This window comes from Motacilla alba, chromosome Z (assembly GCF_015832195.1).
Source record: "Motacilla alba alba isolate MOTALB_02 chromosome Z, Motacilla_alba_V1.0_pri, whole genome shotgun sequence".
NCBI lineage: Eukaryota > Metazoa > Chordata > Aves > Passeriformes > Motacillidae > Motacilla > Motacilla alba.
The window spans coordinates 45,479-66,417 of record NC_052046.1 but is presented as its reverse complement, the minus strand read 5'-3'; the positions used below and the strand labels follow the sequence as shown (position 1 = coordinate 66,417).

Here is a 20,939-nt window from a genome sequence, read left to right as displayed (position 1 = left end):
CGCCGTGAGGGGAGAGCTCCGGAGAGCCCCGGTCCCGGCTGAACCCCGCCGTGAGGGGAGAGCTCCGGGGAGCCCCGGCACCGGCTGAACCCCGCCGTGAGGGGAGAGCTCCGGGGAGCCCCGGCACCGGCTGAACCCCGCCGTGAGGGGAGAGCTCCGGGGAGCCCCGGCCCGGCTGAACCCCGCCGTGAGGGGAGAGCTCCGGGGAGCCCCGGTCCCGGCTGAACCCCGCCGTGAGGGGAGAGCTCCGGGGAGCCCCGGCACCGGCTGAACCCCGCCGTGAGGGGAGAGGGGAGCCCCGGACGGCTCCGTGAGGGGAGAGGGAGCCCCGGTCCCGGCTGAACCCCGCCGTGAGGGGAGAGCTCCGGGGAGCCCCGGCACCGACTGAACCCCGGCCGTGAGGGGAGAGCTCCGGGGAGCCCCGGCACCGGCTGAACCCCGGCCGTGAGGGGAGAGCTCCGGGGAGCCCCGGCACCGGCTGAACCCCGGCCGTGAGGGGAGCCCCGGCACCGGCTGAACCCCGGCCGTGAGGGGAGCCCGGGAACGGCTGAACCCCGGCCGTGCAGGGTGTCCCGGTACGCTCCGGTGCCAGCTGAGCCCCGTGGCTGCGGCTGTTTGCCGTATCTCAGTCGCACCACACTGCCCGGCTCCCACGCAGGGATGACTGCCAAATGTCAGCCAGTTTTGACATAATGCCTTGGCAGAACACAGAGATGCTCAGAGAGGAGACACGGTATTAATTCTGCTAGAGAGACTGGTAATGTCAACGTCCTGGTCTAATGAGCTTTGGGTTTTGCTTTTCTTGGTTTTTTTCTTTTCTTTCTTTTTTTTTTCCTTTGGTTTCATTTGGTTTAGTTTTTTGTTTGGTTTTTTTGTTGTTTGTGGGGGGATTTGTTTGGTTTTTTGGGGAGTTTTGGGTTTTTTGTTTGGTTGGAGGTTTTTTTTTTGTTTAATTGCTTTTTTTTGGTTTTGTTTTGTTCCACTATTTTCTCTAATGGCATTTTGCGGGTGGGTACATTGTGGCTGACAAACTACTGAAGGAAGTCCCAAGGTTTAGAGCAGTGACAAAGGAGGATGGCTGACTGCATAGAAGAGAGAAACTTAAACACTGTAGCTGAAGGGAACCCCTTGAATTAATACGTGTTCATAGTACACCCCTAACATCCCTAGAGATGAGGAAAGATGTAACCAGGAGCTTTGAGCAGCTACTTGAGATGTTGCAATAGTAAGAAACTGAATGTCCATAATTGAAATGCCTGTCAGATGTAGCCAGGGCAGATGGAAACAAGATCGTTCAACTTCCTGTGCGAAGGAAGGGAACAGTATTACCCTCAACCCCAGCAGCTAGTAACAGAAATTCAAACTATGGCTGAGCAATGTGTGTTTTCATGTCACAGGGGCTGTGAGCTACCATGGCAGTAGCACACACAACAGCCAGCCTGCTGCTCCGGAGGGAATGACAGCTCCTGAGCCATCCAGCAGGGACTGAGGGTCCCTCCTGTACACAGAGACAGTCCTGCTCCACCTGGAAACTAATGAACTGAACCTCAAGTCAAAATTAAAGAGCTCAGGTATCTGCTAGTTTTCTTGAATATTGACAGGATTTTGGGCAGGGATAGAGAGAAGGAAGGGAGACCAGAATACACTCTTGAGAACAAATTCCATCATGGCATTTTCCTCATAATTACTCATTCTCTGGCAGTCTTTTTTTCTGTCTTCTTCTTCCTTATAACTTCAGGTGTTGAAAAGAAGTCAAGTATGGACACTAAAAATACCATGTTGCTAATACAGTTTAAGCAAAAGGAGAAACAGACCACTCAGAAGGCCGTGCTAATAGCCTTAGCAAAGTTAGAGTAAAGAAGTGGTTAAGGATCTAGATGATTTAATCCAGTTTTAAGAAAAGGTTTTACAGTGAGCAATTAGATGCTGTTTAAGGAATTAATCGCTAATGGGTCATTAACTCTGACTGGTATTGTACAGTTAACAAGCCGAGGCAGGATTATTAGACTCAGCACCCAATTAAGGAAAAGAAGATATTTACAACAAAATGGACAAATGGGCTTTTAAAACAGAATGGGAGAATTTGAAAGAAAGTGTAGGAACACAGAAAACTAGACAGGCTAGAAGACAGACGTGTTTGCATATGCCTCTGCCTCTTTATTTACCCACTTCTGTGTAGCTGGTAAAATATTCATTTTTAGTGAAAAACTCACAACTTTCCTTGAAGGACATGACTGCACAAAGTCGATCCACTTACAGGGTTCACCTGTACAAGGTATAAGAAAGACATAATATGCCAATAAAAGAACAACCACCATATCGTGCCATAATCTTTATTTGCTTGCAGGTGCTGGATCAGGACCTTATTAAAAGTGAGCAGGTATCTTCAGCTGCTACTTCTGCTGCCCTGTCATTGTGGTTTATCTGCTGCCAGTCTTTGACTATCTCAAGTAACCAAGCATCAGCGCTGGTGACAGCTGATCAGGAATTAGAGGGCTTCTTTCCAACGGCTTTACAGGATACAGAAGAACTGTAGGTAAGAGAAAGGGAGGGGAGTAATGCCAAAATATGGGAAAGCACTATTGAAATCTTAGGGAGTTGCTTATTAACCATGAGCAATGAGCACAGGTGAGAACTTTAGGGCAGCAATTTAATGTGCTTACCTGCAGGAGGGTTTTCACCTTCAGAGCCACAGCTGGACTGCAGCCAAGTAATGACAAGTGAGATTGTTCCTACCCTGAGAAGGAAGAGTGTGCAGAGCCTGTGCAGTCACTCATTAGTGTGTGTCTCTTGCTGACAAAAACCAGGCTATGCAGGCACTTTCTCAAGCACACCAAGAGAAATCCTTCTCTTGCAGTCACCAAAAATGCCATGCCTTCTTGCAACTGGTGATGCAAGCAAAGCTTACCTGTGAAAGGACCACTAGAATAAGATCTAAAAACTGAAGCAATACAATTTTTGTTCTCCTTCAGGTGCTCTTACTAGAAGTTAGCAAAATACCTCCCTGGTCCTGACAGCAATGGCAGTTCTTTTCCTGGCAGCACTTCCTCTCTCTGCCGAGGAAACAAAGAGATGTGTGCTGGGAATGGTGGGCACTGCCACAAATGCACACACAGTAGAACTGTCAAGTCCAGAGCCCAGCAGGACAGTTTCCCCCAGCAGGGCTTCAGTCCCCCAAATTCAGGGGACACCACTTAGTTGGCTTCCCTGCATGCCCTGGACCAGCACAGCTCAGGGGAAGGAAGCTGGGGGTCCTGAACAGTGTGTGCTCTGGTCCAGAGAGGCAGGTTGGATCTGCAGGGAGGCTGGGGACAGAGGAAAAGGCATTTGAAAAAAAGAGGGATTCCTATTATCTGTAAAAGAAGTGCTCCATACAATAGATGGGGGCTGCTGTGGAGAAAGCTATGAAGGGATGTTTAGAAACTGCTGTCTGAGGTTAAAAAGCTCTCTGAAGTGAAGCTGAACAAGGCTGACATACTTGTTTCTGACTGGACTCTTAAAAGATACGCACAGATTGTGAAAATATAATTAGACGCCAGCCTTTGTCTGGCCACAACGAGTGGGAAATGGTGAAAGGAGAGGTCTCCCAGTCTGCATTGAATCATCCCCAGGACACAATGAGGGCACTTGTGCATCCTTCTCTCTTCCCTAATGAGAAACATTAATTGCCACAACCTCCCGAGTGTGTAGAGCACCCCATGCCCAGCAGAGGAGAAGGGGTGTTTCATTACAGCTTCTCAGCCCCATTACAGGCAGTAACGGAGATAATGAAAAATAAAGATGCTGCAGTTTTAGTTCGGGCAGCCTGGCGATGGGCACTGGGTGGGCAGGGGAGTGGGCATGGCCCAGCTCTGTGCCAGCCTCCAGGGGCTGTCCTGGGCAGCCAGAGCGGGCAGGATGAGCCTGCCAGGCCCCAGCCAGGTGTCAATGCCCAACCAGAGACCGTCCGTCTCTCCCTGTGGGCAGCTGGGCTGCAGGGGACAGGAGCCTTCTGGGTCCTGCCATTCCCCTTCTTTGCAGAGGCAAGGATGGTCACTGACTCCAGCCTGCAGAGACCACCTGAGCCTGGCACTGCTCCACAAGGGCAATTGGGGGAGTGGTGTGCCTGGCCCAAGGACTGCAAGGGCTCTAGCCCCTCTGTGCCCACTCCCATCTGGGCACACTCTCCATCACAGCGATGCAGGCCACAGTGCCACAGCCAGCTTGGGCAGGGTTCTACTGATGGAGGACAGAGAAGAGCCCACAGCCAGGCATCTCCCACCCCTCTGTACATCACATGGAGCAGAGGGTCCAGCCCGAGATGCCCATTTGGGTTCAGGAACATGATACACAGCCTCCATGCAGATGGTACCATTTAATGGTGTAAAAGTCAACCCCCCTCCCCAGGTACAGCAGTCCTGAGCTCTGAGCCACCTTACATAGCTCTTTGCCCTATTGTAGCTTTTATTGCAACTAAAGCATCCAGCCAAGGAGGGAGAGCAAAAGAGGTTGTTTTTCCTAAGCTATGATCAGGCCCCTAATTCTTCAGGGGTTGTGGAAAAGGGAATTAAAAGGACCACAAAATACAAAAGCAAGTCAAGGCGTAGGGGAAAGGCGAGTGTAAGGGACAGCCCTCCTGTGCCTGGCCATCCATCTGTGGCAGCCGAGGCAGGGTAAGGGTGTCCCTTGGGCGTTCTGGGATGCGCCTTCCCCATGGCTTTCTCCCAGCTTCTGAGGGGGAGTTCAGATTGTCTGCCAGGGCTTGCCAATGGACTGGATGTGCTCCTTGGCCTTCAGCCGCAGGGCAGCAATGCTGGTGTTGCGTGGGTCTGCCTCATCCAAAGGGAACTTGTCCACAAAGGTGGCCCCACACTGATAAGGCGGCGGTGGCCCCATGGTCCCCAGGGGCTGCAGCGCGTGGGTCACTGCCGGAGAGTTCAGGAAGGGTGGTGGCGTGTAGCTGCCGGGCAGGCTCTGCGGCGAGGCCACGAAGCCAGGCAGGGTCTGCAGGGCTGTGCTGCTGGGCACCGGCGGGCTGAGCCACGTCTCCAGGGGCAGGCTGCTGCTCAGAGGACCCATGGGCGCTGCCTGCGGCGAGCGGTTGAACGAGAGGATGGGCGAATCCTGCAGCTTCATGGAGGTCACCTCCAATTTCTCCTGCCGCCTCCACTTAGCCCTTCTGTTCTGAAACCAAACCTGCAAGCAGACCTGTATCAGCCAGGCCCCAGGCAGTGGAAAGCGGCTCGCCTCTGGCTGCAGCAGTGCACGCAAAACAGAGTGAGGGAAACGCCTTGCCGAACTGGGGCAAAAAGGAATCTGGGAGCTCGGACGCTCCTCCGCGACCCACAGCCCTGTGCTCGGTGGAAAGCAGTCCCGCAGTGGAGCTGGCCCGCCCATCCACCCGCCACTGCCCTGGCACTCAGCAGATTCAGCGGCCCCGGGCTGGGACACGCTACTCAAAGGGCAGCAGCACCGACGAAGCGGCTGCCGGACTCAGGTCTGCCCCGAGCCCCGTCCTGTTCTGCCGGCCGAGCCGGCTGGCGGCTGTGCGGCAGCCCTGCCCAGCGCTCCAGCGGGGGCCCCGAGTGTGGCCGGAGCCGTGCTGCTGTCACGGGCCCGCGCGCCGCTCCCGGGCTGCTCCGGTCGCCAGGACCAGGGGGCTGCGCCGAGGCGCGTCGGGCCGGGCCGTGTGTAGCTTCCCGGCGCCGGGAGCCGTCGGGACCGGGCCGTCGCGGGGGGGCGGGCCGGGCGTTACCTGGACGCGGACTTCGGGCAGATTGACCTTCATGGCCAGCTCCTCGCGGCTGTACACGTCGGGGTAGTGGGACTTCTCAAAGGCACGCTCCAACTCGTGAAGCTGATACGTGGTGAAGGTGGTGCGGTTTCGCCTGTGTTTCTTCTTGGGCTGTTCCTCTTCCGACGGCTTCCCCTCGCCGCTGCCTCCAGCGGGCAACTCGGGGCTGGCGCTGCCGGGACAGTACGGCTCTGCGAGGGGAAGACAGGGGGGTCACCGGCGGGATCTCCCCGCGGGGCTTGCCCGGGGGCGTGGGGGAGCGGCTCCCCACCCGTCCGCCCCCCGGCACCCGGCGTTCGTCCACAGTGCTCACCTTGGAAGCGCTCAGCGCGGCCCGGGGGCTCGGCCGGCGGCTGCTCTCCGGGCATCTTGGGCAGGCAATGCCGGGGCCCCCGCCGGTCGGCCTCCTTGGCGCTGCCGTCGGGCGGGAAGGCGCCCAGCAGCCCTTCTTCCTTGGTGAACCCCAGGATAGCCTCGATGCTGTGAAGCCTCGACGGGTTTCCCCCGGGGCTGCGCGCCGCCGGGGCGGCCAGCGAGAAGGCGCCCTCGGCCATGGCGAGCGGGGCGCCGGGCGGGTGCATGAGGCGGCCGGCCCGGGGCTCCGCCGCTCTGCTGCGGTCCTACCCGGCCTCAGGGCGGCGCGGGCAAGTCTGGCACGGTGTCGCCGGGCGGGCTGGCCTCCTTGGGGCGGGGGAGGAGTGCCAGGGGGCGGTAGACGAGAGGGAAGGCGAGGCCCCCGCACCTCTTCGGCATGGAGGGGGAGGCAGGGCATCCCCTGGCCCCCGCCGGCAGCCCCGCCCCTCCCCGCCGGCCCCGGCCCCCGCCCCAGCCCCAGACGGCGCCGGGCGATGCCATCCGGGGCCCCCGAGGAGGAGCGGGGCGGCCCCCGCTGCAGCCGGGGGCTGGCCCGGGCCGAGCGCCGCGGTCGGAGCCCCGGGGCAGGGGCAGCGCTGTCGGAAACCGCAGTGGGACAGGAGGCGAGAGGCGCGCCGGGCACGGGGGGACAGAGCCGGGACGGCGGGAGCCGCGGCAGCTGCTGCCGGGGGCGCGGTAAAGGGGACTCAGCGAACGGGACGGGAAGGGGCGGGAGCCTGGAGGTGCCGGGCCGGAGGACAGCGGGTCCCCGGCACGGCCCCGTGCTGTTCGGCGGCTGTCGGAGCCTCGCCGCGTTTTTCTTGTCCGACGACCTCAGCCCAGATCCCTCCCGGACGGTTTGTAGGTGCGTCGGTTTCACGGCGGCCGCTCGAAAGCCGCCCTGCGGGACGATCCGCGGCCCCGGCCCGACTCAGGGGCACTGGGGTAAACGCCGCTGCGCTGATGCTCTGCGGGACACTCGCCCTGCGCCCGGTCGCCTCCAAAGGCATTTCACAGACCAGGTGCTTCCGGGCAGGATAGACGCAGGAGATGGGCTCAGCCTTTCAGACTTCGCAAACCCGAGGACGCTCTAAGTAATATTTGCGAGGAAGTTTTCAAGTATGCTGCTATAGGACAGAGCCTGTGAGAAGAGCTGATTCGGTGACCCTGTACTCCACGATGCGAGTGGGGCTGCGGCGGGGGAGGGGGGAGGGGGTAGCAGGCAGGGCATAGCTTCGTGGGGGATGCACAGAAAATTTTTGGAGGTGAGGCAGGGAGCCAAATCCCACACATTTCTCTTTGTACTTGGCTTGGTGGAAAACGTGGACCTACCACAGGACCAACCAGGTAACAACATCACGTCTCCTGCATCGATTTTTTCCCTGCTTTTGTCTTTCTGTCATTTTCCCACTCGCACTTCCCAGTTCCTCTGAGGCATCAGCTACCTTTTGTCCCAGCTTGTTTATGTGACAAACCCAGTAACATCCACAGTGGTTTTTAGTCTACACTTAGCTTTGAAGATGCTTCCATTTGAAGCCTAAGGAGAGTGTGTGTGAAAGAAAAACACCTACAGCTGATTCTTCCAGATATATTAGCTAGTCTAATAAGTATGACCTCTCTCAATAAATCTACATTTTTTTTATTCCTTTTCTGCCCCACCAGGCTCCATATCATGTGGATTTTTTTAGAGGAATCACTTCAAAGATTGGCAGTGCCTGCTTCTGTCAGTGCCCACACCTTTTGCAGGTTTATGTTCTGATATTCCAAGGTAGATTTCTTTTAGGAGTGCATGGCTTTTCCTAGCTTCAGGTGAGGTTTGCCTTCACTGACTGCTTGGGGGTTGGTTTGAGGCCGAAAGAACTCAGACATCCGAAAGAACTCAGACATCCGTTTGCACAGAGGGAAGAGGCCAACAGAAGAGACAAGAAAAGGTTAGTGTGGCTTTTGTGGACACTATAAAAAGCCAGTCAATACCATTGTAGGGACATTGGAGGGTACTCAAAGCAATCAGCCAGGGGCCATTGTGTTCCTTTAATCTACATGTGTGTTTCCCAGGAATTCTATTAGTGAACATGAATGAACTGTGCAATATCCCTAATTTCTTCTAATTTGAAGTTGGGGGTTTACAGCACTCAAAATCAGCACAAAACACACCTGTCCCTCCAGAAGTCCTGGGCAAAATTAGGAATCAGTTTTGCTTGTTGTAGTTTAGAAAGATAGGAATGTGAGATGAAGGAGCAAAATCCCTTTAGTCAGTGCCATAAAGGGCATTGGATCCTGGCAGAGATGCTACTTTTGGGGTACCTGTCAAAGTTGTCAGAGTCAATACTCAATTTTTTTTGCTGTTAATCACAATATGAAGGCAGAAAAAAAGCCTTTCAGCTCTGGACCACGGTGCTTGAGTCCCATATAGGACACAAGAGACCTTGCTCCGTGACAGAGAAGGCTCTTCTTTCCTCAGCAGTAGAATATTCCACTTGTGTTTTCCATATGGAGCTACATTTGTCACTGTAGCATCCTTCTTGCAGGCGAGTGGAATTGGTGAAAGAGGAAGACACTCCCTTGATCCCAATTTGAAAAAATACCTGAAAAAAAACCCCATAACCCTGTAGCAGAGCAGAGAGAACTCTGACTCTTCCAGCTCTAGATCTGTCTTTTCTCTCTTGCCATGCTTCAGGCACAGACTGTGTGACGTGCATGAGGCATTACAGTGCTCTGGGGGGGAAGAAATCTAATGGCTCCTCTGATTGCACAGAGGGTTTAGATAGGCAAAGAATGGTAACTGAACTTTTCCTTTTGGGTCTGATGTCCTGGCTGTCAGCTGAATCACTTGCAGCCCTCTGGGATTTGTATAGTACTCATATGAAGCCTCAGAAACTGATCCTGTGGTACATCCCACCTTTGCAAAGACTATTGACCTTTGGAAACTTGTGGGTGCAACCAGAATCAAATTTGAGAGCATTCGTTAAGGGATGAAACGGGCAGGGTTTGTTAGTTGCCTTTCCAAGGGGTACCCCCATTTCATCACCTTTTTTTTTTTTTTTTTTTACAATGCATTATTAAAATTTCTGCTGAAGTTATGCTTGGAAAGTAACAGAAGTTCTCAAGATGGACCATCTGTAAAGTGCAGCTGTCTGCTGTACCTCCTTGCTGTACATGTATAGTGAAGACTAAAGGGAAATAGTTTTCATCCTGTAGTCACTGTTGAGACGTACTCATGGGACGTGGTTTCACACAATGAAATCAGCACCATAAAATGCCACAGGTTCCTCCTTCCTTGTATCCTGCCTTTTCTTTATGTCCAGGTGAAATAATTACTGCCTTGCAGAGCAGAGATTTGAAGCTGAAGTCACACTGCAGGAGAGACATCACTCTCCAGACCAAAGATGTGCAGCAGGGGGGGATCTCCCTGAAAGATAAATGGGGCTTCCAAGGTCAGACTGCAAATCAACAGGAGGGAAGCAAGGAAAAGGAGGAAATATTCACCTAGAGTGAACCTGTACCCTCCATGCAGTTTGCATGTTCTCTATCATCTGGCAGATTGTTATAAACAACTCCAAAAAAGGAATTTTTCCTCCTCAAAAATTACTAAGGGTGCAGTTTCAGAAACTTCTTGAAAGATAACGCATGAGGAAGCTGCTGTCTCCTCCTGTCACTGTATTGCTCACACTTTCGTTGTTTTTCTGCTGAGACTTTGCTTGATCTGCCCAGGAGAATCAGCTGTGTTTTCTCCACCTCCCAGAGTCCTGTCTGGCACCCAGGAGTTGCACAGACATCTTGTCCTGCTGTCTGTCCAGGTTGTGGGTGTGGAATTGGCTCTGGGAGCAGGGCAGTCCTTTCTGGTGGGAGCACCATGGACTGGGTGTGAGGGCGCTGGCATTTAGGCTCGCCATGCTCGTAGGGAGGGAGGGGAGGTTCATGCTATAAGGCTATATTAACGCAATCCTTCTTTACTTGTTTTCCAATTAGCCTAATTGAATTCGGATTGCTTAAGAGTGGGCACTAGAGACATTTATCTTGATGGGATGACTGTCTTGAGCTCCAGCGATCCTATTAGCTCTAAGAACCCAAATCCCAGGTAGGGTCGGTCCAGCAGTAGCTGCCATGTGACCTAACCCTTTAATCTGCTCCTGACAAAGACACACGGACACACAGACATGTCCCTGTCCATTCTTACACGTGCATAGCTGCATGCACACGCGTACACGTGCATTTGTGCCCAGATACGGACACGAACATTCCCAGACTCGCATACCGGCATATGCAGTGGCTGCCCTGTGACCTGTCCCCAGGGCTGAGCACCTTGAGAGCTGCATGTACCTGGAGTGGCCTCGCCACCTCCTACTCATGTGCCTCCCCAGGCCTGTGGCTAGCGGCTGAAGAGGGGAACAGCCGGTGCTGCAGGGATGAGCCCTGCAGGTGCAGGTGCTGCCAGGAGCAGGCAGCCACCTCCAGCGAGCTGAAGATCAGGCTCCTGCTGAGGGCAGCACAGATTTGCCCCCCCTACCCTGGCTCTGCCACTCCAGACTAAATGTGGGAGCTCTGGTCTAACAGTGGTGCCTAAGGCAGCTCACTCCTGTACCAGCAGCACTTCAGTGGGGCTGGGCTCCCATCCTGTGCCAGTCCCAAGCCACCTCCCAGTCCCACTTGTCTCTGCCAGCCCTGACACTTTTTTGGAATCTCATTAATTGTTTGTTTGGTCATTCTGGCTGTACTTTCTTCTCTGACCCTTTAAACTGTGAAAATGCTGATATTTTATCTGTTGACAAATTTAATTAGATCCTTTAAAGCACCAGATGCTTCCAGTAAGATTTTTTGGGGTGTCAAAAAGGTCAAAACCCTTAGGTTTGTTTATTTTGGTGTTTTATGGATAGGACAATTCAGTCTGTAAAGCAACACAACAGTGTGGTAAAAACCACCCAGGTTTTTACCAGTGCAGAGGGAAATGCATTGAGCCTCACAAACCGCAGGCTGGTTGAGCTGAGCTGGTGACTATTTTATCTACTTTATGTAAAGACCTCCTAAAAGACCCCTTAAAAGACTCCACTTGTCTTTCCACATAGATAATTAGATTCTGTGGTGCCATGTGAGAACAGAACCACAGGAGGAAGAAATCAGATCAGAAGTCTTGGTGGTTTTAGGCAAAATAGCTCTGATGCTTGAGGGACCTGCTGAAGATAGGTTTTGTCCAATAAAGCAATTACCTGTTGGATGGGAGCCATTTAATGCACTAGGACATACTCTGGAAAGAGCAAGGAAGGTCAGAACTTGTAAACTCTGTGTTTCCTAGGTAAGAAGAAAATGAGCAAGAAAAAAAAACATATTTTCTTAATGCTACAATGGGGAAGAAAATGGATAACAGGTTTTCAAGCAAGGGGAGGGGAGGGGGGGAGGGGAGGGGAGGGAGAAAAGACAAAGAGAAAAGGAAGGAAGCAAGCAAGGAAAGAAGGAAAAGAGAAAGAAACGAGATAAATCATACTTAGTGCATTTGTTTATTTAGATTATTATTTTTACTTGATTGGCTGGAGACAGAAAGAGAGAGAGAGAGAGAGAGAGAAAGAGACTTATAAACCTTTAGGAAGGTGCTACATGTATTCGTTTCCAAATTTAATTTCCAGGCTAGCTCCTGGAGAACTTACAAAGCCATTAATTTGATATAATTCCTTGGAAGCAACAGCCTGCATGTCCCATAGACACAGGCAGATTTAACATGAGTGAGAGCTAAGCCTTTCCTCAGGTTTAGGTGCCCCACCCTGGCATAACCTTCCGTGTTTAGCCTTCCATGGAGACAACTCCCAGAATCAGCGTCTGGAGCTGGTTTTAGCCTTGTGCCGGCACCCCCAGCCCCACAATTTGGCACACAGAGCAGACAAGCAGAGAGTCACTGCTGTCCCTTGATGTTTGAAGTGTCTTTGAGAGGCTGGGAAATGAGAGCTGACTGGAGAAGCCTGCATTGCTCCAGAGCACGGCTCACTGAGCCACCAAGCCTTTCCTACAAGTCCCCACTCAGTGTATATGACAACATTTTTGACCCAAGCTGTTGAGTTACATGCTTCACTTTTTGCCTTTTGCTACACTTAATACAGAGATGATTTTAGAAACCAAGGTTTTGCAGCAAATGTCAATATCTGAACACTGTGTTTGCCTCAAGATGCTTGAAACAGACATGTTCTTATAAGAAATATATGTTTTTATTTCTGAAAGCAGGATTAAATGAGTGGTTACCTCTATGTGATGTATCAGAAGTACAATTTTGTTCAAACATTCATGTTTAATAGCATTTCAGTCATGTGGAAAAAATGGAAAAAGGCACATTTTTTCCCCAATACTACCTTTTTTAAGCCATTTTTTTCCGTGGGGGAAAAAGTTATGTTCAAAACTGAGGATCAATTCTAACTTCCTTCTAGGCAGTCCCAGCAGGTAAAATTTTACTTTCCCCTCAGGGTTTTAAGTCTCTCTCTCTCATCACTTTTCTATATTTACACTGAATGCTATAGAGCTACGTGCTTCCCTCTGCCTGCTCTCCCTCTGCATCCCCAGCAACACAAGACTGAAGTTACAGCCTTTGGGCAGTGGTGGCTCTTCTACATCATGGAACATTTCTGCTCAGCTGCCTGTTTCATCTCAGTGAAGGTGGCTTGTGCCTTTTCTTTGATGGCATCCATGTCCATATTCTGGATGTTCTGCAGCTGGCCCAGGATAGAGTCCTTGTCTTCTTCCTCCTCCTGATCTTCTGCCACCATCTTTTGAAGGTCTTCAGGCAATCCCACATCATCTCCAGCCATCTGTATTTGATTCTCATCCAATTCACTCTAAAGCAGGAAACAAAACCAGCAGATGAGAGTATTTCTGCTCTCCCAGGATCTACTAGTGAGCCTCTTGTTTTGTTCTTTTTTAGGTTTTTAGGGAGAACCAAAACATGCACAGATTTTTCAGTCGATTTTTTTTTGTGTGCAACTTGTGGATTCAGGAACTCAAACAGCCTCCATGAAAGTTCTAAGATTTTTCGGGCAATGCCAATTGTATTTCTTTGAAGGGCTTCAGCACTGTCAAAACTAAAGCCCTCAGTGTCACTTGCCATTTTAGAAATCTTTGCCCTGCTGATGGTGCAGGAATTCCATTCCAAGTTATTTGTAGCCCCCAAAACCATGCTGCAGGACACTACCAAGCCTGTCAGCTGCTGTGCTGTGCCTGTCAGCTTCTGGTCAATGAAACAAGAGCTTTAGAAGAGCTGTGGTACCATTTCCTTATTCGATTGTTGGGTGGGGCAGGTGGGGGGGATTTTGGGGTGTCAGCACTAAACTGAGGCCTTCTGGAAGAAAGATGCATTAAACTTCAGAACAAATCACTGGAAAAAGGGTCCCTCATCTTCCCAACCATGTGTAAACTCTGTCTAGGTCTTTGGTTGGCCTCTCTGAGTTGTGATGAAGAGCAGGGGCTGCCTGGCACATAATCAGTGTTGCAGTGCTGGTAAGTGGGGTAATAGGAGGACTTGGACAACAAAAGAGGGGATGGAGGTTGGTTGTGAGTCTGAGAAAGCAAAAGGAGACAGGAGAAGAAACTGGTTAAGCAATTAAAAGGGCTGAGATGCAGTAAGCACTACACACACTTATTTCCTGCCTGCCCACTGAAACACTCCATCAGTGGGATTGTGTCAATTTTTCAAACAATGGTGATTTTGTTCACATTTTCTGGTGGATTCTGATGGATCCAGAGCTCAGAAGAACAGGATATTTCGACACAGTTCACACATCAAAGATAAGCATTAATGCCTCATTACATCTCCAAAATTAACCATGACAGCAGCAAAGGCCTGATATGAATAAGCAGCAATGCTATCAGCAGGAGGTGTTTTTTTAGAGTGAGGGGTCTGGGTTTTGCATGAATGAAAGGACAGATGAATGCAAGGACATATATGAGCAATGTGTGTGTTGTTGCAGGCCTTAGCAAGGACAGGCAGGCTGGGGGATGGTCAGCTGCATAACCACTATTTACTGTTCCATATTTCCACACTTTCTGTTTGCAATGACTGTACTTCCCTTTAATCTGATTTCCCCCCATATCTCCTGTGAAACTGTAGGGAGCTCTAGCAAGATTGTTACTGCTATGCAGATAAAACGGGTGAGGACATCTCTTCACCTTTTTGATAAGAGTTGCTAGAGTCAGATCTGTGGGAGCTAGAAACAATCTCCTGAACAGAAGAGGTATTTTTTATTGATTGTGTAGCAGGAAAAAATGTTTTAAGCTTTTATTCAGCAACTGATGACTATCAGAGGAGTTAGCCCTTTTGAAATCCTCGCCAGCAGCAGTAGAGGGTCATAAAAAAATGTTAATTACTGAGCAAGTGCCCCTAATCAGACAATCACACATGTTCTTTCCTTCAGAATTATTTCCAATTTAAGGCGTCATCACTGCACACTACTGTAGTGATTCACATCTTTGGCAATGTGAACAATTGTCTGGCATGTTCTTGCACCAAAGCCCACTGTCCTATGGAAGTCTGGGACGTGATGTGCAACAGTTTGGGGCTTCAAAGTGTTCTCTGACCAAAAATGAATATATTGAGATATAGTCTAAAGCAGTACAATTCTGCCCAAGCCACCTGCCTCTACCCACTTGGCATTTAGCTTTAATAGACTTAAAACGAGCTTCAACAGGGTGGGGCTGCTCAACAACAAGCAAAAAAGCACATGATGCACGTATCGCCTCTTCGCTTCCTTCTAAAATTTGTGCGTTTGATTCTTGTTTACTTTGATTTGAAATGGAAAAGTGAACACAGAAGCAACATCTGTTTTACTAAATTAAATATGCCTGGCACGGTTCTCTTGCCCCAAGGCCAGCTGGCCTGGAAAAACCCACTGGGGTGCTTTTGAACTCTGTTGCCCTACCAAACAGGGTGGTCCCATCTAACTGCTGATTGGGAACGCCTGTCCTAACTCCCAAACTGACCGTGGGAGCTGCCTGGGAGAGTGCCCAGGCCAAAACTGGGTCAGACATTATTCTGACAATTCAACAGCATAGGCAAGAGTGTCTGAGTGCATGGTAATATTTTTTTGACCCCGATTATGCCTCTGATGTAGTCCCAGATCTGTTTTGCTAGAGATGCAATAGAATTCTTTACATATACAACGATACACAGGTAGGTGTGAGCAGAAAACTGTCTAAATATCTGCTTTGTTACAATTTGACAGTAAAGTCCTCTGCCCAAATTAATGTGCAAGGGTCCAGTTCAAGCACACCAACTTTATTTTGTAACATTAAGTGTGTACAGAAATGAGAAAAAAGGTGAATGAGAGAGGGAGAAGGATTAAGATAGCGCAAGCAGGAGATGGTCGCCATCTGATATCACAGGGGAAATTCCTTCTCTGGCTCCCACAGGTAAGGCATACAGTTTAACATTAGACAGCTCCATGTCCACTGGGCAGGAAAAGCAATGTCCCTCAGGGAGAGACACAGTCCGTGCCCACAGGAAAAGCAATGTCCCTCAGGGAGACAGCTTCTTTCACTAAAAGTTCTGTTAAGCTTCCTCAAAGGGAGACAACGGCCCTCCGGGAGAGCAGAAGAGCAATCAAAGTTTGGTATTGCTTGTTAAATGACACTTTCGTTCCTCTGAACAATGATGTTAAAGTCTTCTGTGCAACTTAAGGAGCAAAGAAGACCAAATGCTGGTTCAACGTTGCCTATATGAAGTGTACTTGTAAACCAAAAAGAACAAAGCTTACAGACTAATCCACAAGGGTACCAAACTCTTTTCCAGCATCCCTGTGTGATGTACCGCTTTCTATATGCCTAACTTATCCTGTCATAACATTTACCTATGCTTACGTGCAGAGATCCTTAGGTAGCTGACTCCAGACCTTATCCTGTGATTCATCACCTACAATGCACCAGTAACATGCAAAATCAGAGTTCACCTTGCCTTGACCTGCAGGTGGGACTTAAATTAGCAATACAGCAGCAACACCATCCTTTTGCCACTGAAGGGCTGCAAGCTCCTTGTAAGTAGCTATAAGGAGCCAAATGTTGGAAGCAGCAGCCTTCCTCCCCAGAAACACCCTCAGAGAATCCAGAGATCACAGCTTGGAGCACAGAGCTGGTGAGTGGGGATTGCTCCCTCCTGACCTCTGCATTGGGACTCCTTTTCTCCACAGCTCACCATCAACTCATGCCCCTGTGTTTAGACCTTGCGGAAATTAATTGATTACTGAATCCCAGTTCAGGGAAACAGCAGCAAGTGGATAAGAAAGTTTGGTGAGTTTTTAAAAAAATATTATTATTATTTAAATATTAATGTCTGTATTTATATAATAATTTAAAATGTTTTGTATGAATGTGATGCACTGAATATGCCAAAGATGAAAAAGTTGTCCACAGATCAAATGTCTCATGGCTAAAAACATCTTTCTGATGACAAACCTAAGTTGACAACTCTGTTAATAGGATTAGGTTCATTAAGGGTCTACTTTCTCTTATAAATCTGGCCCAGATAGCATGGAGCTTTAGATTTTACGTGGCAAAGGGGGGCCCTGCTTAGTCCTGAATTTCATGCTTTTACTTAAAATCCTTGCCTAGTGATTGATATTGGTAATATTCAGTAGACCATACTAGGCTACCTGAAATTACTTTCAATTTTCAAAATATTTAATACATTATCACAAGCCTGAGAGCATTTGCTGCCAGTATGTTGTATTACAGCACTGAATTTTTTTTCAGGGACATATTAGCATGCATGTAGTATTTTCATTTTCTTCCTGCAAGAACATGATTTCATAAGGGCTGATGAAAACCAAGAAATGCTGGAAAGGGAGAAACAAATGCAGGAAAACGTATCCTGCAATATTGTTTTCTGGCTTAGAGCTACTCTCCTACCTTGGAGACAAATCTTCTATTGTTATTACTGAAATATGGCCCCAGAGAGCACTTGGTACATGCCAAAGCCAAGATCCTACTGGAGATGGGTCAGATCACCACTGCATACTTGTGTGCCTATGAGGTGCTCAGCCAAGGGGAACTGGTGACCTGGACACCATCTCCAGCTGTAAAAATACTACAAGTGGGAGAATTTGAAAACCAGAGACAGCCAGTTCCACTGATGCTTAGTTGAGACCTGGACACTCAAGCTTTCCAAAGTAGCCCCTCTTGGAGCTGAAAGCTCTTGCAAGATGCTGGGTAAATGCTGTTCAGAAGCTGTCTCAGCTTATACCTCCAAAAGGAAAGCAAGTCCTAATGATATTTCCCCCCTCAGCTGCTAATTAAAATGCTGGTGTTTAGAGACTTAGGCCTCCAATCCAATCAATCACTTAAAATCTTGGACTTAATTTTTTTGCATAATTAATCTTTCTGTAATTAAACTCACCCTCAGGGCATGTTGTCCAGCTAGAGCACCAGAGGAACCAAGCTATTAGGGGTGGAATACATCTTACCTGAGTTCAGATGTCACCTGGCTTCCCTCTGGAAGAGACACAGCCACTGGGAGGTGACCCAACTCCACCTTGAATGCTTATTTAAAAGTTTGGCTAGATGAGGCTACAGGTGGTGGTCTCTTTCTGTTGATGATGAGTCTCTAAATGACTTGTTTGGATTAAGCACTACATTTTTAGCAGCTAAATTTACAGGAGATAGATTCTTTACCTTCCTCCATTTTAATTTATAAAAAAACATGGGAAAGTACTGATCAGAAAATGAGTGGTAATGACTGAGAGCTGGCAGGTGAGTAATACAAATAAACTCTCAAATTGCTAAGAACCACATATCCTTGAGGGACATAAATGAAATATGCCAACATCTTCCCAGTAGTGACAGGTCAGAGCAAATATGTGATCCAAACCCCTGGAAAGAGTACTCTGTCCTGTATTACCTCTCTGCTGCCCATGGCAGAAGCCTACAAAATAACACAATAATTAAAAAAAATATTTTAAATAAGTTGCTTGAAGCTTTTGCTTTCAATATCTTGGTTTTTCTGGAAATATTTGACAGTGCCAAGATCACTAAAGAAAAAGGAATGGGCAGCTTAAAATTGGTTGAAATTTGGCCTCTGGACTAGATGAGCTCATGAGCTGGAGGCTTACCTTGGGCAGTCTGTACTTTTCTCTCAGGTGAACCCTCAGAACAGCTCGCTCTGCTTTTTTCTGTGCAAATGCTGCATCTCTTTCCATCCTGGAAATCAGAAAAAATGTTCCTTCAAGATGCTAATAAAAACAATCTTTTGCACTAAACCAGTTGCTTGGCTGCAAAAAGCTACACATGGGAGTTATTCTTCAAGATAAGTAACTTGTCCAAAGGCAAGAAAGGAGCAATACCAATAAAGTGATGTCAAGGGCCCACACTTCCTGTGCTTCTGTCACCTGTGAATTTTCCTGGTCTTTCTTTGTGCATTAATTGTTTCATAAGAGCAATGAATTCTGAAGCTTCCCTGTAGGGAAGAGCACTGACTTCATCTGTGATTTTATAAAATGTTTTCATTAGATTTAAGAACTGGTCTGCACCTTTTTTATATATATACATATATATATAAATATATAAATAAATAAATAAATAAATAAATAAATAAATAAATAAATATATATATATATATATATAACATATGCATTTATCTGCAAAATGTGTCTCTTCAGTATAGCTATTTTGGCATGTAAAAGCTACTTCCAAAATGAAATATTAAGCCTGGTTGGTTACGGGTTCAAAACTGCCTGAGCACAAGTTCAGCAAGGCATGAATACTTTTCTGGTCTCCCTAGGACACCTCCTAGGACAGGTGTCCTGTCACCCTAGGACATCTCCACTCCTGCACAGCTGAGCACTGGGCAAAATCCTGTGGATTTTGGAGCCCTGAAACAGGACCGTGCACTGCCCATGTCAGAGATTTCTGACACAGCACCACATCTCATTCAGAGATTATCTTTTCTCTTAGAGTTTCTAACTGTCCTATGGGGTACTCCTGCCATGCTTCTCAGTACAGTTCAGCAGGGAAAGGACACATGTCCCACTTAAAAGCAGTGTAGAAGTAATTATTTTCCCAGGCATTTCCCTATCCCAGGAATCCTGTGCTTCTTTTCAGTGTCCATAAAGCATCTTCCTGCCAGCAGGTGGTCATTTCTCTTTTAGGTATCACTTGACAAAAGGCAGAGCAAAACATTCTGTGCTTTTTTTCCAGACCAAATGAGACCTCTTCAGGGCTTCCTGATTGAAATGTCTGATGCTAAATACAGACCTGGATACCTCAAATTCCATCAGTCATTAACCTGGCACCTATAAGCATCTTAAAAGATGGATTTACACAACCATTATGTAATTGACCATTAGAGGAACAGATGCATTTGAGATTTAAAAGTCAATCATTTTATTTATAATTATCCATGGTTTGAACTCCTACACACGCCAAGTCCTCCATTTTACTTGTTTTCATAAACACAGCAAGTGATAAAGATTGTCTTTACAGACAAAATTCAGATTAATTGATTTTAAAGTTCTGCTTTATTTAGTAGATTTTAGAAAAAAAAATAACCATCTTAAACCTTTGCTCAAGATAAATGAGCACTCGGTACTTTTTCAGGTCTGCCATAATAAATGTGGACAATGAAATATTACATATTGAAAGTGTAATCCACGTGGAGTTCTAGAACAAATCATATACATTAGAGAATTAAATCCTGCACTACAAACATCTTGGAAAATTTTTCTACATAGAGTAACATCACCTAGGAATGAGGGAATGAGTCCAGCATATCAAGCTGTGGAGATAGCAGGAAAGCACAGGAGAGAGTTGCAAGATGGGGGGGGGGGGGGGGGGGGGGGCAGGAAGAAGGTAAAGAGGGTATGTAATATTTTACCATTTCCAGTTGGAGAACTTTTATTTTGGAAAGTCTTTCTAGCAATGATTCATCTGCTTTTTAAAAAAATAGTGAAGAGCAGCATGTTTGGCTTTTTCTTGGGTTATTTTTATTTGCACAAAGTTACCAAGAATCAGCCCCGTACTCATAATAAGGGAACAGGTACTCACTTCTCCTCAACCATTTGCTTTTGATATTCCTCATACTCCTCTCTGGTCATTCCTGCAGCTGCTGCTGGATCAGAAGGAGAGCTTTCTTCTTTGCTTTCTTCCCCTCCACCTCCAAGTCCCAAATTCTTTACCTGGTTGCTCAACATACTTTTCATTAGAAAGGCCATCTTCTCAAAAAAAAAAAAAAAAAAAAAAAAAAAAAAAAAAAAAAAAAAGGCTATAAGAAAACAACTACAAGAAAGCCAAACAAAAAATGTTTTCAAACACAACAGTTGTAAGTGAGAGAGTTTCTACAGCCACATCAGCTCTTCAAGGGCACAGTGCTAGTGAAACGTGAATGCCAAAACCAGTTTGTCAGCCATAATCTGGATTAAAGAAAGAACTCCTTAATATATAGAGGCAGATGGTTCAGATTACTCCAAAAAAATCATTAGATGCAACTACCTACTTTTTCCATTAATACTTTAAGCTAATTGTACACACACACAAAAATCAATTGTAGTGTGCAATAGCATTTTGGCATCTTCAGTCTTGAAGTTTGCTCTCACTTTCACAGAGATCACAACATTCCCTGGATCTGAATTTAAAACCTGCTTGACTCAATAGCCATAGTAAAATAGCAAAATTCAGGCTACTGAGTGGAAAACCCTCAGATTTGATTTGAAAACTTGAATTCTTCATTAAGCAAAACCCTTTATTCTTTTTATCCATGAATATTTTATCCCACTGGACAGAAATATTTTGTGTGGTTTTTCTTCAGTCCCTCTTCATATGGGTGGTTTATCTTGCAGATGAATGAGGCATCACTGTTATG

General features: G+C 47.9%; 2 protein-coding genes across 2 annotated transcripts; both read right to left on the bottom strand.

Moving 5' to 3' along the window:
* Window positions 1-2,261: 2,261 nt before the first annotated feature.
* Window positions 2,262-6,480, bottom strand: RAX (retina and anterior neural fold homeobox). Its single transcript, XM_038125878.1, has 3 exons — window positions 6,087-6,480; window positions 5,735-5,964; window positions 2,262-5,175 (listed from the first exon to the last, which is right to left on the bottom strand). Exons 1-3 carry the CDS (start codon window positions 6,352-6,354, stop codon window positions 4,723-4,725), a joined length of 951 nt encoding a protein of 316 aa, XP_037981806.1. The 5' UTR covers window positions 6,355-6,480; the 3' UTR covers window positions 2,262-4,722.
* A 5,120-nt stretch (window positions 6,481-11,600) lies between these two features.
* Window positions 11,601-20,495, bottom strand: CPLX4 (complexin 4). The gene is made up of 3 exons (XM_038124903.1): window positions 20,126-20,495; window positions 18,196-18,283; window positions 11,601-12,939 (listed from the first exon to the last, which is right to left on the bottom strand). The coding sequence occupies exons 1-3, from the start codon at window positions 20,290-20,292 to the stop codon at window positions 12,712-12,714; spliced, it is 483 nt and encodes a 160-aa protein (XP_037980831.1). The 5' UTR covers window positions 20,293-20,495; the 3' UTR covers window positions 11,601-12,711.
* Between the last annotated feature and the right edge of the window lie 444 nt (window positions 20,496-20,939).

Excerpts from the sequence above, each read along its gene's own strand:
- RAX (XM_038125878.1), bottom strand. The coding sequence starts at position 6,354 with ATGCACCCGCCCGGCGCCCCGCTCGCCATGGCCGAGGGCGCCTTCTCG. Across the intron at positions 5,965-6,086 it reads CCGCGCTGAGCGCTTCCAAG|AGCCGTACTGTCCCGGCAGC; the intron begins GTGAGCACTGTG and ends TTCCCCTCGCAG. Across the intron at positions 5,176-5,734 it reads TGCCCGAAGTCCGCGTCCAG|GTTTGGTTTCAGAACAGAAG; the intron begins GTAACGCCCGGC and ends GTCTGCTTGCAG.
- CPLX4 (XM_038124903.1), bottom strand. The coding sequence starts at position 20,292 with ATGGCCTTTCTAATGAAAAGTATGTTGAGCAACCAGGTAAAGAATTTG. Across the intron at positions 18,284-20,125 it reads AAGCAAATGGTTGAGGAGAA|GATGGAAAGAGATGCAGCAT; the intron begins GTGAGTACCTGT and ends TCTGATTTCCAG. Across the intron at positions 12,940-18,195 it reads AAAAGTACAGACTGCCCAAG|AGTGAATTGGATGAGAATCA; the intron begins GTAAGCCTCCAG and ends TTCCTGCTTTAG.